Raw genomic sequence first — 17,318 nt, 5'->3', positions numbered from 1 at the left:
TGTCTCTGCATGTGAGATGGGTTTCCTGGATACAGCAGACTGATGGGTCTTGACTCTATCCAATTTGCCAGTCTATGTCTTTTAATTGGACCATTTAGTCCATTTACTTTTAAGGTTAATATTGTTGTGTGTGAACTTGATCCTGTCATTATGATATTAGCTGGTTATTTTGCTCGCTAGTTGATGCAGTTGCTTCCTAGCATCACTGGACTTTACATTTTGACATGTTTTTGCAATGGCTGGTACCTGTTGTTCCTTTCCATGTTTATTGTCTCCTTCAGGATCTCTTGTAGGGCAGGCCTGGTGGTGACAAAATCTCTCAGCATTTGCTTGTCTGTAAAGGATTTTATTTCTCCTTCACTTATGAAACTTAGTTTGGCTGGATATGAAATTCTGGGTTGAAAAATCTTTTCTTTAAGAATGTTGAATATTGGCTCCCGCTCTCTTCTGGCTTGGAGAGTTTCTGCCAAGAGATCTGCTGTTAGTCTGATGGGCTTCCTTTTGTGTGTAACCCGACCTTTCTCTCTGATTGCCCTTAAGATTTTTTCCTTCATTTCAACTTTGGTGAATCTGACAATTGTGTGTCTTGGAGTTGTTCTTCTCGAGGAGTATCTTTGTGGCATTCTCTGTATTTCCTGAATTTGAATGTTGGCCTGCATTACTAGGTTGGGGAAGTTCTCCTGAATGATATCCTGCAGAGTGTTTTCCAACTTGGTCCCATTTTCCCTGTCACTTTCAGGCACACCAATCAGACGTAGATTTGGTTTTTCCACATAATCCCATATTTCTTGGAGGCTTTATTTCTTTTTTCTCTACACTTCTCTTCTCGCTTCATTTCATTCATTTGATCTTCAATCGTGATACTCTTTCTTCCAGATGATGGAGTTGGTTACTGAAGCTTGTGCATTTGTCACGTAGTTCTCGTGTTATGGTTTTCATCTCTATCAGTTCTTTTAAGGTCTTCTCTACATTGGTTATTCTAATTAGCCATTCCTCAAATCTTTTTTCAAGGTTTTTAGTTTCTTTGTGCTGGTTATGTAGTTCCTCCTTTAGCTCTGAGAAGTTTGATCAACTGAAGCCTTCTTCTCTCAACTCGTCAAAGTCATTCTTCGTCCAGCTTTGTTCCATTGCTGATGATGAGCTGCTTTCCTTTGGAGGGGGAGATGCACTGATTTTTTGAATTTCCAGCTTTTCTGCACTGCTTTTTCCTCATCTTTGTGGTTTTATCTGACTTTGGTCTTTGATGATGGTGACATACTTCTGGGGTTTTGGTGTGGGAGTCCTTTCTGTTTGTTAGTTTTCCTTCTAACAGTCAGGACCCTCAGCTGTAGGTCTGTTGGAGTTTGCTTGAGGTCCACTCCAGACACTGTTTGCCTGGGTATCAGCAGTAGAGGCTGCAGAAGATAGAATATTGCTGAATAGCGAGTGTTGCTGTCTGATTCTTGCTCTGGAAGCTTCGTCTCGGGTGTACCCCACCATGTGAGGTGTAAGGTGTCGGTCTGCACCTAGTGGGGGATGTCTCCCAATTAGGCTACTCAGGGGTCAGGGACCCACCTGACCCACCTGAGCAGGCAGTCTGTCTCTTTTCAGATCTCAACCTCTGTGCTGGAAGATCCACTGCACTCTTCAAAGCTGTCAGACAGGGGCATTTACCTCTGCTGAGGTTTCTGCTGCTTTTTCTTTAGCTATGCCCTGTCTCCAGAGGAGGAGTCTACAGAGGCAGGTCGGCCTCCTTGAGCTGTGGTGGGTTCCACCCAATTCTAGCTTCCCAGTGGCTTTGTTTACCTACTTAAGCTTCAGTAATGGCGGGCGCCCCTCCCCCAGCTTTGCTGTTGCCTTGCAGTTAGATCTCAGACTGCTGTGCTAGCAATGAGGGAGGCTCCGTGGGCATGGGATCCTCCGGGCCAGGTGTGGGATATAATCTCCTGCTGTGCCATTTGCTAAGACCCTTGGTAAAGTGCAGTATTAGGGTGGGAGTTACCCGATTTTCCAGGTGTTGTGTGTTTCAATTTCCTTTGGCTAGGAAAAGGAATTCCCTTCCCCTTTGCACTTCCTAGGTGAGGCGATGCCTTGCCCTGCTTCAGCTCTTGCTGGTCGGGCTGTACCTGCAGACCAGTGTCAACTGTCCGACACGCCCCAGTGAGATGAACCCGGTACCTCAGTTGAAAATGCAGAAATCACCCGTCTTCTGTGTTGCTGACGCTGGGAGCTGGAGGCTGGAGCTGTTCCTATTCGGCCATCTTGGGTGTGTCCCCCGATATCAATAATTTCTTATTCTCTCAGGCAATATGAATAAATAGAAAGCCTTTGTAAATAAGATGAAAGGGAAAAATTCACAGCCCTAAGGAGAAAATATGATTTTATTCCAGTAGGCAAGCTTTAAGTAGATTTTCTATCAGAAACAAAGCTGCTAAGCAGGTGTCAAGACTCATAATATTGTGACACCTTAATTCTGTGTTTTGTACAGAACTGAAAACAATGGTAGAGTTGGAACTCTTGAAGGTAAAATTACCAAAAATGCACAGTCACACTTTGAAAGAGGGAAACGCTCTGAAATCAACAACTCTTTGCCAAGTAAAAGGTGCCTCCCCAGAAACATTCCATTGAGCGCACTCCATTTGGTAAGCTTAAATCACAGTACGCATTTCACAAAAGAAATACCTATAAACTCCCACCCAAAGCACTGGCTGGCTCAGGAATAGTAAGTTCTCGCCTCCATGGTTTCCTAAACATATTACCTAATTAGTGGGGTCAGCATACTAATGGCCTTCATTATGTCAACAGATTACGAAAATAGAACATTATACTTGAAATTTAAATATGGAAGACTGACCTATAACATTATTCACTACTGGGTTGTGGATCATTTTGGTCTTACAGACCCAAACACCTGACTTCAAAATCTCTAAGTGACACGTGGAAAATGAACTTTTGGGCACCCTGACACTGTAGTTTAGGACTCGCCAAACAAGGTGTGCTGTGAGTCACTTCCAAAGCAAACCTGAGTTCTGGGATGGCTTTCCTAAGGGCTCTAAGGCTGAGGATAAAGCATCATTTGCTTTTCCCCTTTGAAAACGAGTGAAAACAGGGAGAGTCTGGAAGAAGAAAAACTGATTTTCTGTCGTGTGGTCTAACAGAGAGCTGTAGTCAGAAAAGTTCAGTTACTCAACTCTGATGTCAGTCACTATTGACTGTTATAGACTGAAAGTTTATGAGCCCTCCCTCCAACCCCCAATTCATATGCCCAAACTCCTCTTCCTACAGTGTGGCTGTATTCAGAGATGAGGCCTCTAATGAAGTGATTTAAGGTTAAATGAGGTAATAAGGGTGGGGCCCTGATTCGATAGGATCATAAGAAATCCCAGAAGGCTTGTGCTGTCTGTCTCTCTCTTTCCCTCCAGGGTGCACGTGCACCAAGGGAAAGCCACGTGAAGATATAATGAGACAGCAGTCATCTGCAAGCCGAAAAGGAAGCCCTTACCAGAGACTGAATCTGCCAGAACCTTGATCTTGGACTTCCAGCCCCCCAGATCTGTGGGAAAATAAGCTGTTGTTTAAGCCACCAAGTCTACGGTACTTTATTCTGGTAGCCCCAGTAGACTAATACAATGCCCATATGCATGTTTATCTTTTTCAAAGATCTCATTTTTGAATAGATCTTTTTGGCTTTGAAATAAATTATTGCGTTCACTTTATTTTTAAATTGCCCTTTCTTTCCACTTATTTATTGAGCCTTAGAAAGATCTCTATCTTTGTTCTTTTAATTTCTCAATGTCTTTGCATTTGTGTATGTATGTGTATATATAATATATGTGTGTGTGTGTGTGTGTGTATATATATTTATATATATTTTTTGAGACAGTCTTGCTCTGTCACCCAGGTGGGAGTGCAGTGGCATGATCTTGGCTCACTGCAGCCTCTGCCTCCCAGGTTTGAGCGATTCTCTTTCCTCAGCCTCCTGTGTAGCTGGGATGACAAGTGCCAGACACCATACCTGGTTAACTTTTTTTTTTTGTATTTTTAGTAGAGATGGGTTTTCACCGTGTTGGCCAGGCTGGTCTTGAACTCCTGACCTCAAGTGATCTGCCCACCTTGGCTTCTCCAAGTGCTGGGATTACTTACAGGTGTGAGTGACCACACCCAGCCTGTATTTGTATTTTTTAATCAACTAATCTCTGTACTCTGTTCTTATCCTATACTTTCCTATCACTTATCTCTTAGCCATAAGATAAGTGAAAAAGAGGTAAGTTTACGTGTTTCTTTTTGGAAGGCAATGCCATCTGAGATTTGTTTTGCCTTCTATGTGAACATCCTAAACCAACAGAGCTAACAGTTAAGTGGAAAAAAGACTTTTTTTTTGAGATGGAGTCTTGCTCTGTTGCCCAGGCTGCAGTGCAGTGGTGCGATCTCGGCTCTCTGCAACCTCCAACGCCGGGGTTCAAGGGATTCTCCTGTCTCAGCCTCTCAAGTAGCTGGGACTACAGGTGCGTGCCACCACACCTGGCTAATTTTTTGTATTTTTAGTAGAGATGGGGTTTCACCGTGTTAGTGAGGATGGTCTTGACCTTCTGACGTCGTGATCTGCCTGCCTCGGCCTCCCAAAGTGCTAGGATTACAGGCATGAGGCACTACTCCTGGCCGAAAACAGACTTCTTAAAAATGATACATCTTTGCTTGCCTGGTGGTAGAAAATAATTTACTCCCTTTATAATATCATCATATGGTTTGTTTTATATATAGATGGAAAAAAATCAGGAATTTGGCACCCTAAACACAACATGAGAAGGTTTCATGCACTAATGGCCTCCTGAAAACAACTTAATCTTGGACAAGACTGAACCGAAATCACGGTTTCAAAATGTCTTGCTGTGAGTGATGAAGCTGTCTGGACCTAACTTTTCCAAGAGGCTGAGAAACCATTCTGTAATCATGCAGAATGGCTTCTGAAGAGTCTGGTGGAATGCAACTATTTTCCCTCACTTTGCATTTTTTTCCCAACGATTCTAGGTGCAACTTATGGATGAGATGGATTTCTTTCTGTATTGCTAGAGTAAATTGGATTTTGTTGTTTTCATGGGCTCTGTAAATCTTGCTGATAAAATCCATAAGAGATTTGCTAACATAAAAGCTAACTGGAGAATCATAAAAAATAATTCAGAAACCATTTTCATCATCTTATTATCAACTGGATTAAAATTACTCATAGGAACAGTAATACTGATGGTAGTATTTCTTTCCAGAGTGGTAATGGAGTTTTTTCTTTTTTATTAATTGCCCTTAATGTATCTTATGGGAACAATTAATAGACATTCTTCAAACTCTTTCAGAAAGCACAATGACAAGTGGCATTTGTAATAGCGAGATTCTCAGCGAATATATAATTCTTTGTCAATATTCAAATTAAGGCAGAAACTCTACAGTCTGATCTATATCTATTTCATCTTTTAAATGTGTTGAAAGGCCTCTGAGTGCATCTTAAGCAGTTGGTAAATATTTTTCAGGTCATCACATACAGGAACTGGACCCCAGTTTTTCATACAAATTATGTATGTACAGATTAACAGAAAAAAAATCCACTTCAGAAAATGGAACCCATGTGCCAAGGCCCGATCAGTAAAAAATTCCTAATTTTTGCTTGCTCTGACACTAGTGGATTTCTTTTCTAAGGTAGTCATAGCACTAACACTGTTCAGGCCTTAAAAAAAAATCCAATCTGGGCTGGGTTATGGTGGCTCACAATTGTAGTTCCAGCACTTTTGGAGGTCTGGATAGAAGGATCACTTGAGGCCGGGAGTTTGAGAGTAGCCTGGGAAACACAGCATAGACCCATTTCTACAAAAGATTAAAAAAATTAACTGGGCATTGTGGTGTGCACCTGTAGTCCTAGGTACTTGTGAAGCTGAGGTGGGAGGATCACTTGAGCCCAGAAGTTGGAGGCTGCAGTAAGCCATGATTGCAACACTGCACTCCAGCCTGGGTGATGGTACAAGACCCCAACCCTAAAAAAAACCTAAACAGTCTGATGAAGAGTCTTTTGATATTCTTACTTCTTTCACTATTCAGCTTTGGTATCTTCCCCCAGCACTGCTCTTATGTTCTAGTGGTGTCAGACACAAATACACCCCACTTTTCACCAATGCCTTTACTTCTTGGGTGGCAGAACCTCTTATTATACTTGATTGATGTTCCAGGAGATTGAAAAACCAGGGAAATGCAGTTCTTACCTATTTTTAAACTTTCAAAATGGTGGACCTGGCTGTTACCCCTTAATTATTTAGAAAGGTGACTTTCTCTCTGGAGGTTCCCAAACCCTGTATTAAACCTCACCACTGCTAAGAACTTAAATGATTGCTTACTAAGGATAATATTTTAGGGAGAAAGACATCATATGAATTCCAGGTACCAAATGCTTGGATAATCTTAGAAATCCCTATCTGAGCTAACATTTTTTGACCAACATTTATTACAAAATCTTCCAAAGAGGGTCTAAAAATCATAGCTGCAACTTTAAACAACAATGACAACAATCTGTAATAAACCTTCTGATTTTCATAATGACCTTCTCTCCTTCCTCCCTTCCTTCTTTCCTTCCTTCTAACAATCTGTAACAAAACTATTGGTTTTTATGAGTCTCCCTCCCTTCCTTCCAACAATCTGTAACAAAACTGTTGGTTTTTATAATGACCCTTCCTTCCTTTCGATGAGGTCTCCTCTGTCACCTAGGCTGGAGTGCACTAGGGTGATCATGGCACACTGTAGCCTCTGCCTCCTGGGCTCAAGTGATCCTTTGACCTCAGACTCCAAAGTAGCTAGAACCACAGGTGCATGCCACCATGCCCTGCAAATTTTTTGTATTTTTGGTAGAGATAGGGTTTTGTGATGTTGCCCTGGCTAGTCTTGAACTCCTGAGCTCAAGTGATTGACCTGCCTCGGCCTCCCAAAACTGGGATTGATTACAGGTGTAAGCCACCATGCCTGGCCATGACATGTCTTTTAAAGTCAACCTCAAAGATCTAAATTTAATAGTAGGAAGATATTTTTGAGCATTTCTTTTTTCAAAAAGAGAAATAAAACACCACAGTCACTTGCATCCTGTTTCCCCTACTCATTCTTCACTTTGTGACATAAAACTCAAACATTTTTATCAGCATTATGAGGCTTTATAAAAGCAGATCTTAAAAACTCCACTGAATTTAGGTAAAGATAACACTATGGAGAAATAAGTCAGAGCTGAATTCCCAAGAAAGGAAGAGCTTAATATGGCAAGGTAATATTTGAATTGTAAAGTGAGAATAAAAGCACTTGCATTTTACACATTCTCTAGCTCCAACCATCTGTTATCTATCTACCTATCTCTGTATCTGTCAATCAATCAATCACATTCCTAGGAATGTGATTTTCTTATATAACTCTGTTTGCCCACAGGTGCGTCTGGGAAGCTCTTAGCCAAAGCAGGGACAATTCTGATTTCCCTAAGGACAGAGGGAAATCTTAGAAGTGAAATGAAATAAAAACTGAAACACATAAAATATTGTCTCATGCTAAGTGACTATATAGGACACAGTTATTAAAAGTTGAAGTTTTAGATTTTAGAACTAAGGAATTTGCAAGTCTCTCCCCCTTCTACCCTCATTTGTGAGCATATTTAAAGGGTTTTGATGTGTCACAGCAGCGGGGATTATGATGCAGCAGGCAGGCAGTTTTGCAGTGTATGTGGGCCAAGTGCAAATCACCCATCTAGATTGGCAAAATTGAAATGTTAGAAAATGCCGGGTTCTGGGTGGGAGAGCACATTGCCTTGAATTGTCTTTCAAACCTGGCTAAATTCTCAACATCAAAAATTCGAGAAAGTTGATAAATTCTTAGTGGCATCCCAGATCAGATTTCTCAGTGTTGGAATCAACAACATTGGATCAGCAGTTACTGGGAAAAGATAATTATCACTCAGCCATTTAAAAAGTCATACTATTTCTTGGTTCCACAGAATATACAAATTAAGCAAAAACTTCATTCCTCTGTGAGAGAGTATTTTAAAAATGCTCTCCATTGCCACGGTAAAGATTGTATGGCAGCAACCTCTCGGAGATGAGGTGACAATGTGAAATTAGTTCACTTGTAAATAGGGTTTTTAAAATAGCAGGTTAATTACACAAGGCAGGCTAAACTCTCAGGAGAATAACAGCAATGAGTATGGTGCATGGGGCTCATAATTTCCATTAATAAAGTCAGGACGCATACCCCACTTTTCATGGAGCTTGCTAAAAATACAACTCAAAAGGAAATAAAACTAACAAAATGAAAAGTCACTGAATCATGTCCATGAAACTGTGCTTCAGGTGGCCTGATCATCCCGCATTCACGTTTTGCTTCTGACTCTGGAGGCCCAGCCCTAATTCATCCCATCACCCGACTTTCCAGCCTGGAAACCTCAGCAGCATCTGCAGCTTCCTTTTCTTCACTTTCTATGACCAAGTCAATAGCAAAATCTTCCCAATTCTGGCTCAGAAATGGTTCTCAAATCCAGCCATTGCCATTCATACTGCAGCTCATACATGGTCTACCAATAGACACCTTGCCACCTGCGCTACTCAATAGCCATTAAAAAATCTTAGTACTGCTAATAGTAGCACACACCTATGCAGTGCTTACAATGTGCCAAGAACTGTTCTAAGAGCATTTGTCCTCACAACAGTGCTATGAGACAGACACCATTATTATCCCTGTTTCACAGAGAGGGAAAATGGATAACAGGTTAAGTCACTTGTTCAGGGTTACACAGCTGGTAAGCAGCAGAGCTAGGATTTGAATTCTGGTGGTCCACCCTCAGTCTGTGTTATAGTGACCAAAGTACACTGCTCCTGTATTCCTTTAACCCATTATTATTTTTAGTAGTGTTGCATTTTTTTTGAAAAGGTAATGCAATTGCCTGGTTCAACATTCAAAAATTTATAAAAGGGTGCATTTTAAAAAGCTTCCTTTCCATCCCAGTTTCCTACTGCCCAGGGCCCTGTTCTGGAAGTAAGTAGCATGACTAGTTATTTGACAGCATTCCAAGCAAATGCTTATATGCTATTTCCCTTCCCCCTTTTTTTCAGTGCACGAATATAATATACTGGATACAATTTGGCATGTTGCCTTTTTCACTAAACATGTATGGGAGGTCATTTCATAGCAGTACATGAAGAGCTTCTCATTCCTTTTTTTCTTTCTGTTTTTTAAGACAGATGGTTGAAACTAAGGATGGGCAAACTTTTTCTGTAAAGGGCCAGATAGTAAATATTTTAGGCTTTGAGGTCCATATGGTCTCTGTCACAGATGCTGCTATTGCTTCCTTTTTAAAAAAAGCTTTAGAAATGTAAAACCCATTCTTGTCTCATGTGTCATACAGAAACAGGCTGCAGGTCAGATTTGGCCCGTGGACCACAGTGTGCCAATCCCGGAACAAACAAGTTCTTACCTCGCCTCCCTTTGTCTAGTATTTTTCTATTCTGATCCCCCTTGACCATTCTAAGAGAATTGTCTTTCTATAAAACAAATCTGATGCTGCCACTGCTCCCTCTAAATCTTCTGCACTTCCCCACTCCCGAGAGGGTGAGGTCCAGACTGGTTGGCAGTGCACACAATGTCCTTCATGATCCACATACTTCTCCTCTCCTCCACGTCTGTCACACCAGTACATGTCATCACCAGCTCTTTCCCTCAACGCCTGCAACAACGTCTTTGCTCCACTATTGCCATAAACCCTCCTTCCCCCAGATCCAACCTCTAAGACACCATGGCGCCAGGGATCTGTTACAAGTGCAAATCACATCTGCTAACTTCCAATGGCTTCTTGCTGCCCTAGACAGAAGTCAACTTCCCTATCATGATCTACAAGGCCTACCAGCTCTGCTTGGCCCTCCTCTCTGACTTTGTCGCTACCATGCTTCCTCCTTCCACACTCTCTCCAGCCATACTGATTTTTCTGTTTCTGAAACAACTAAGTTTATTTCTGCCTTTGTGGGTGCTGTTCCCTTGGCTGGCTCCTTCTTGAACTTCAGTCTCGGTTCAAATGCCATTTCCTTGGAGGCCTTCCCTCATCTCCCAACCCACAGGAGCTTCTCCACTTTCCTTCCATCCTATCACACTGCTTTGTTTTGTTCGTGGCCTTTGTGGCCATGTATAATCACATTGGGTTGTGTTTATATTCTCTGCTTTGCTAGAACATGTGGGCATCTCCAGTGCCCAGTACATTGTCTGACACATATTAGATAATCAAAATTTTCTGATTAGATAAACAACGGAAGAAATTCAAGCCAGCTTACCTTTTCTAGTAGATATCTCCTTACTCCTCACCTTGTATTTTAGGCTCCAGTTCTATCATCTTTCTCTCTGATCACTAAACATGACTTTCCCTTTTAAGGCTTTACACCTTTGCACATGTCATTTTGGTTATTTCTTTCTTCTTTGAGGGACAAACTCCTACTCACCCATCAACACCCAGCTTGAATGTTGCCTCTTCTATGGAGTTTTTATATCTCCCCTAGTTAGGACCAGCTTCTTCCTCTGGCAGGCTCTCAGAGCACTTTGTATAGACCTCTAAGATCACACCAGGTCATATATACCACAAACATTCACTGATTATTATGCCCTGAATGCTCCCTAAATATTATATACATAAAACCTTTTCACTTTACGTATAATGAGCTCCTTCAGGGAAAGGATACCTTGAATGGTGTTTTAATGATAAATATGAATACATAATATGAATATCTAGCATCTAACTCTAATAAGGGCTTTATGTACATTATTTCATTTAACCCTTGTGATAGCTGCAATGAGGCAAGTACTGTTACTATCTGTACTCCACAGATGAGGCAACTAAATTAAAGCTCAGGGAAGCTAGGTAACTTGACCCTGGTGAATCTAGAATTCACTACCAGGCTGTCCTACAGTGGGCCATGGTGACCTGCAGGCCCAGGTCACCTGATTGCAATTGAAGACCTGATTGCTCTTGAACTCTGAGCCTAACAGGGTGGTGCATAAATCTGTCCCGTTCCCCTTTGTGGAGACCTAGGGGCACAGCTCTGCTCAGAGAGGGGTCATCTGGGACTCTTTTGCTCCCCTGCAGCAAGGTCCTCCCTTGCAGAGGCACAGATGTCCCTCTGTCAGCCAGATGGAGAGGCATGGGGATGAGGCTGCCCTCTGCACACCTGTGATTGTGCCATCCCCAAGGGCAGCCAGATGTCCTTGGGGCCTGCCTCCTGCTGTCACATGCTGCTTATCCATGTGGACATAAACTGCTCTGCCAGCTCACTCTTGAGCTAATGCAAAGGAACCACAGGGCTCTGGGCAGGAAGGTAAGGAGCGTTGAAGGCAGAGGAGACAAGGGCAGAAGGAGCAGCAGACTCTTTATTCTTTCTGTTAAATTAAGGAACTTTCCTTAGGAAAGAAATAGATAATTTCTATCAGAATAAGGGTAACAGGCAACAATTAGCATTTTTTTTTTTTTCTTAAGTAATGGCTGCTGGGTTATATTGACTGTAGTCTGGTTTCTATTCGCAGGTACTGTATCACTTTTCAGCTCATTGGGGGAAATTCTGTCTAGAGAGTGCTTTCAAATTTTAGGGTAGTGCTATTCCAAGTATGGTCCTTGGACCAGCAGCATTAGCATCACTGGGGAGCTCATTAGAACTGCAGACTCTAGGCCTCATGGCAGACCTGACAAATTCAGAACCTGAATTTTAATATGACCTCCCCAGAGAATTTGTAAGTACATTAAAATTTGAGAAACACTGAGCTAGGTAAAATGCAAGTTTTAAAATGCCTAATTAACATGCAAGTTTGGGGCTCTAGGTCTTAGAAATTCTGATTCACCTGATCAGGATGAGATCCAGAAATCTAACAAGCACCAAAGGTGGTTCTGCCTATGTTTTGAGCAACTGTGTTCTAGAGGGAGTGGTGGAAATGGTACAGTTGGAAATAGTCCTGAGATGAAATCTCAGCTCTACCATCTACAAACTAGGTAATCCCAATTAACTATTTCATTTCACTGAGTTTCAGTTTCCTCAACTATAAAATGGAACTACTAGGTGGGTGCAGTGGCTCACACCTATAATCCCAGCACTTTGGGAGGCCAAGGCAAGTGGATCACCTGAGGTTAGAAGTTCAAGACCAGCCTGGTCAACATGGTGAAACCCCAACTCTACTAAACATGCATTAAAAAAAAAAAAAAAAAAAAATCAGGTGTGGTGGTGCGAGCTACCCAGGAGGCTGAGGCAGGAAAATCACTTGAACCCAGGAGACAGAGGTTGCAGTGAGCTGAGATTGCGCCACTGCACTCCAGGCTGGGTAACAGAGAGTCCGTCTCAAAAAAAAAAAAAAAAAAAAAAAAAAAAATGGAGCTACTCATGCCTACACCTTCGGCCGTGAGGTTAAAGGTCATAACATATGTTGATATGGTTTGGCTCTGTGTCCCCACCCAAATCTCATCTCGAATCGTAATCCCCATGTGTTGGGGGGAGAAGCCTGGTGGGAGGTGACTGAATCAGGGGGCAGATTTCCCCTTTGCTATTCTCGTGATAGTGAATGGGTTCTCATGAGATCTGGTTGTTTGAAAGCATATGGCACATCTCCATTCACTCTTTTTCTCTCCTGCTCTGCCGTGGTAAGACGTGCTTGCTTCCCCTTCGCCTTCTGCCATGATTTTAAGTTTCCTGAGGCCTCTCAGTCATGCTTCCTGTTAAGCCTGTGGAACTATAAGTCAATTAAACCTCTTTTCTTCATAAGTTCTCTATAGCAGTGTGAAAATGGACTAATACATACGTAAAATGCCTAGTACCAAAGCTGTGGCAAATAGTAGGTGTTTGATAAATGTTAGGTTTTACAACTACTAGACTGAACAGTTCAAGTGGTTGTGCCATTGGATAATGGGTTGGACCAGAGAGTGTTAATTTCAACCACAGGGAGAGAGAAAGCCAAAGGGGGCTCACTGAAGTCTGATGGCTGTGGTTTCTTTCTCTATTACTTAACACTGACCTTAAAGACACAGAGAAAGGATTAGACTGCAGCAGGTATCAAGCTTTATCATACATTAAAAATCACGTTGGATACTAATTAAAAATGCTAATTCCTATGTGCTGCTTCCCAGTGATCCTGTTTCATCACACCTAGCATATGGCCCAGGGATCTGCATTTCATCACCAGGAGATGCTGATGCATGAGTCTTCCAACCTCACCTGGAGAAACAGTGGCTTAGAGAATATTCATATTCATTCAATAAATGTAGAGGTTGCTGCTTATGGAACCCTGGGGTGGCACTGGGAAATACACACAAGGATGAATAAGGCCCTACCTGATTCCTGCGCAGCTGAGAGCTGGGACTTCCAAGGAGAATACAGTGTCTGTGCTGCCATGCTAGGACAATAGCCCAGAAGAGCAATGGAGAAAAGCCATACCTGGGCTTCTGCACCTTCAATGTTGTGGGAGAGATTTCCATTTTGTACAGGTTCTGAAGCATCACTGGATGGTGTCATTTCAACATCTGTGCTGTTGCTGTTTGGAAGCTCAATTTTTTCTGTGATATAATTTAAACACACACAGAGAGAGAGAGAGAAAGCAAGCAAATGGAATCAATGGGGGTACAGAGTAATATTGAAAAGAGCTTCTTAAAATGTTGGGCTAAAGTGGAGGATAGTGGTGTCCCAGGGGCAATAAGTCCCAGGGCTGATATTGAGCCAAGCAGGAAAGGATTTTTACAGTTCTTCCCCATGTCTTTCAGCATATGGCCTTCTCCCTTAATAGCACCCTGGCTTCCTGCTGTGGCATGACATTTTACCTTGAGGGCCCTATCAGCTCCCATGATATGCCTTTCTTGAGCCTAGGCAAATTTACCAACTAGCTATTCAGGAAACATGAACATAGACATTTTAAAACCAAAACCACACCCAATCTACATACTATTGTTTACACCTGGGACTGTACCCTTCAGATATTTTCTTACAGTAATATCTTTTCTTTCATACTGTACTCTGGAAAGGATATTAGCTAGGGCTTCAGGGTCCTAGACTTTACTCTGCTTTGATCAGGCTGCCACCTTAGGCTAGTCCCCTTCTTCCTCTGGGACTTGGGAACCTTATCTGTGAAATAAGGGGGTTCGACAGGTTGACCTCCCAGGGACATTATGTTCAGCTATAATTCAGGCTCTGTGAGTGGAAACTCTTCCAGTGCCTAGGTGGCCATGGGCAGGGCAGCCTGGTGAATGCTACTTAGCACACTCCACACCTGAGCATCCTATTGCAGGCAAGGCAAGGGGGAGATGGACAAGTAATAGAGGCCAAAGGCTGTGCCATTCCTGAATCAGAACATTTAGCTAGAGTAAAGCCAGAGGGTCAGCAAGTGCAGATTTGACCCTTGAGAAGTGACTCTAGGGTAATGGTTAAGCACTGGGAGTCTGTAACACTGGGAATCAGGCCTGGCTTCAAATTCTGGATCTACAACTTGTGCTGTTTCATCCTTTGCAAGTGACTCAACCTCTCTGAAATTCAGTTTCTTCATCTGTAAAATTGGGGTGATGGTAACAATACTACTACTACTATTATTGTTGCTACTACTACCATTAACAAAAACAATATGATCAAAGAGTATTTCTGTAAAGATTAAATAAGAAAATGCATATAAAACACTTAGCATAGTGCATTGTACAGAGCAACCAAGAAGCATAAACTATTTGGATCCTTATTATAGTGCCTGCCTTTCACTAGAATAATTTTTTTGTCACGACAAAGAGGAGTACCTCCAGGTGATCAATGTTCCAGCACCACTGAGGTCTGCTGGGACTTCATTGGGAGGGAAATTAAAAGGTTCCTATTGAGAGCACACACTCCGGCTGTTTTGGGTCAAATCAAGGCTTTTGGGATGGAATGAGGCTGTAGTATGCTGTCAGGATTGCTGGGGGTATCAGAATGCTCATCAGTATCAGATCTGAGCAGTATCACCTGCTCATGAAACATGAGAATATGCTTTCTTTTTTCTTCTAGCCACTTCAGAGGGACTAGACATTTCCATCACTGATGCTTAAGAAAATAATTTGAGAGTTACATAAAAATTGTTGAGTTTGAAGCAGCCAAATTTTGGAAATCATAGGGAAATATTTATGTTTCTTTATGTATTTAGTTGTGGAATATAGACACACGAATAGATTTAAATATGAAAACCATAGAAACTCAAATTTACTTTATCTTTCCAAGTTTTTAGTAGTGACAGCGATATGTATGTGATGTTGTGCTATGTGTAGCTATGCCAGTTTATCTTAGTATGCTAGATTCAGTTATTTAAATAAAAAAATATTAAGAACCAGCCAGGCGTGGTGGCTCACGCCTATAATCCCAGCACTTTGGGAGGCCGAGGTGGGTGGATCACGAGGTCAGGAGATCGAGACCATCCTGGCTAACACGGTGAAACCCTGTCTTTACTAAAAATACAAAAAATTAGCCGGGCGTGGTGGTGGGCGCCTGTAATCCCAGCTACTGGGGAGACTGAGGCAGGGGAATGGCGTGAACCTGGGAGACGGAGCTTGCAGTGAGCCGAGATGGCGCCACTGCACTCCAGTCTGGGAGACACAGCGAGACAAAAAAAAAAAAAAAAAAAAAAAAAAAAATTAAGAACCTTGGGTGAATAAAACTGTTTGGAGAAGTCTATTGGTTGATGTGATACAACCTTAGGATCAGCCTGCAATGGTCAAATTGACCCTAGCAACACAGAATACTGGGTAAAAGGGGAGTTAAGATGTCCAAGAACAGAGATGAACAGATGAGCAGAGACTGCCTGCCAGGCATAATACCTAACCTGTGTGTGCACATCTTAGCTTATAAAGTGCTTTTACACAGCAGGCTGAAGGTTCATAATAAAAGAAAATATGAAAATAAATCTTGGACTTACTTTGAAAAGCATTAGACACACACTATTTTCTAGTTACAAAGTCATTCGGAGACCCAATAACATTTTCTAGTTACAAAGTCATTCAGAGACTCAATAACATTAGAAGAATCCTTGGAATTAAGTGTCCTACCTCCTTAAAAAAGATTAAATCCAAGTCTAAGGTTGGCCAGTCATTAAGAGGAGGACTGGGACTGAGCCCAGGAATCCAAGCTGCCTCATTCCATAAAAGACAAGTCAACAAGTGAAGCAGAAAAAATAGCTTGTGTTGTTGAATCTAAACATCACAAACAAAACTCAACCTATGCAGTAGACTTTCATGGTGTGGCTTTACATTTTTATAGTACAAAAGCAAAATACACTTGTTCTGAGAAACTTTATAGAAGCATAAAGAAGCAGAAAAAATATATATAACTCATAATCCCAGCTTTAGGAAATAACTATTGTTAACATTTTAGCTGACTTCTTTCCAGTTTTTCTTTTCATATCTAATTGCATCTTAACTGTTTCTCAGCCAAGAATTTTCCCTGAGGTAGAAGTTAGGATAACAGGAAAGGCAGAAACTCTTCTATGGAGTGTCAGTATTTTGAGAGCAATGCTGTTGAATTTTGTCTGCAGATAATTTTAGTTACTTGGGTAATAGCTTCGTTTATAGCATAGATCCAGATCAGGTTAAATTTAGTTTGAATTTAGAATAAGAGTGCTATATTATAGTTACAGACAGGAGAGAAGGAACATCATGTTCCAAGTTAAAATAAGATGTCTGAATGTCACAATCTGGTCACACAGGAGCTCTGCAAAAGTCAGTGAAAAGAGACCTGGGGGCTGTTATTGCTGAATTCTTAAAAAACGAGCATCATGTAAGGTTGTATCACATCAGCCAATAGACTTCTCCAAACAGAGTTTTATTTACCCAAGGTTCTTAATTTTTTTTTATTTAGCATCATCTCAGAAGGACTATGTCACTCAGTTCAGGAGTGACCAAGTGTGTGACATAAGCAACGTCACAGGTATAAAAATCTGGTTATCAGTCAAGACTTACAGAAGGGGGCTCTTACCTTTGATGAAACATTAAATGACATTGTGTATGTGTGTGTGTATGCATGTGTGTGTATCCTGTTTATGTGGAATCCCTGAAATACAGTGATTTTCTATTCTTGAATGGAGATGACTAGTTAAGAGTTGGTTTTACTTCATGTTTCTCAGAGAATACGTTTACTCTTCGTGGACTTCTCCTAGAGTTACTGGTGACATACTGTGTCCATGTATACCCTGTACACACTAGGGGAAGAGGGACTCATTTCCTGTTGCGCAGGGAAGGTCTGTGCTGCAGCGGTGTGTGTCTGCACTGAGTCAGGGGTGCCCACACTGGTCCTGCCTCTCTGCTCCCCTTGCTTCCCCTA

General features: G+C 41.7%; 1 protein-coding gene across 1 annotated transcript in view; it reads right to left on the bottom strand.

Annotated features, from left to right (window-relative positions):
* The window catches only part of SLC24A2 (solute carrier family 24 (sodium/potassium/calcium exchanger), member 2), a 276,790-nt gene that overhangs the window by 41,303 nt on the left and 218,169 nt on the right, over nucleotides 1–17,318 (bottom strand). The window contains exon 7 of the mRNA XM_011930355.1: nucleotides 13,437–13,555. Within this exon, the coding sequence (XP_011785745.1) occupies nucleotides 13,437–13,555 (119 nt within the window). The remainder of the gene's footprint in view (nucleotides 1–13,436; nucleotides 13,556–17,318) is intronic.

This window comes from Colobus angolensis, unplaced genomic scaffold (genome assembly GCF_000951035.1).
Source record: "Colobus angolensis palliatus isolate OR3802 unplaced genomic scaffold, Cang.pa_1.0 Scaffold86, whole genome shotgun sequence".
Taxonomy (NCBI): Eukaryota; Metazoa; Chordata; class Mammalia; order Primates; family Cercopithecidae; genus Colobus; species Colobus angolensis.
This window is presented reverse-complemented; position numbering and strand designations above follow the sequence as displayed.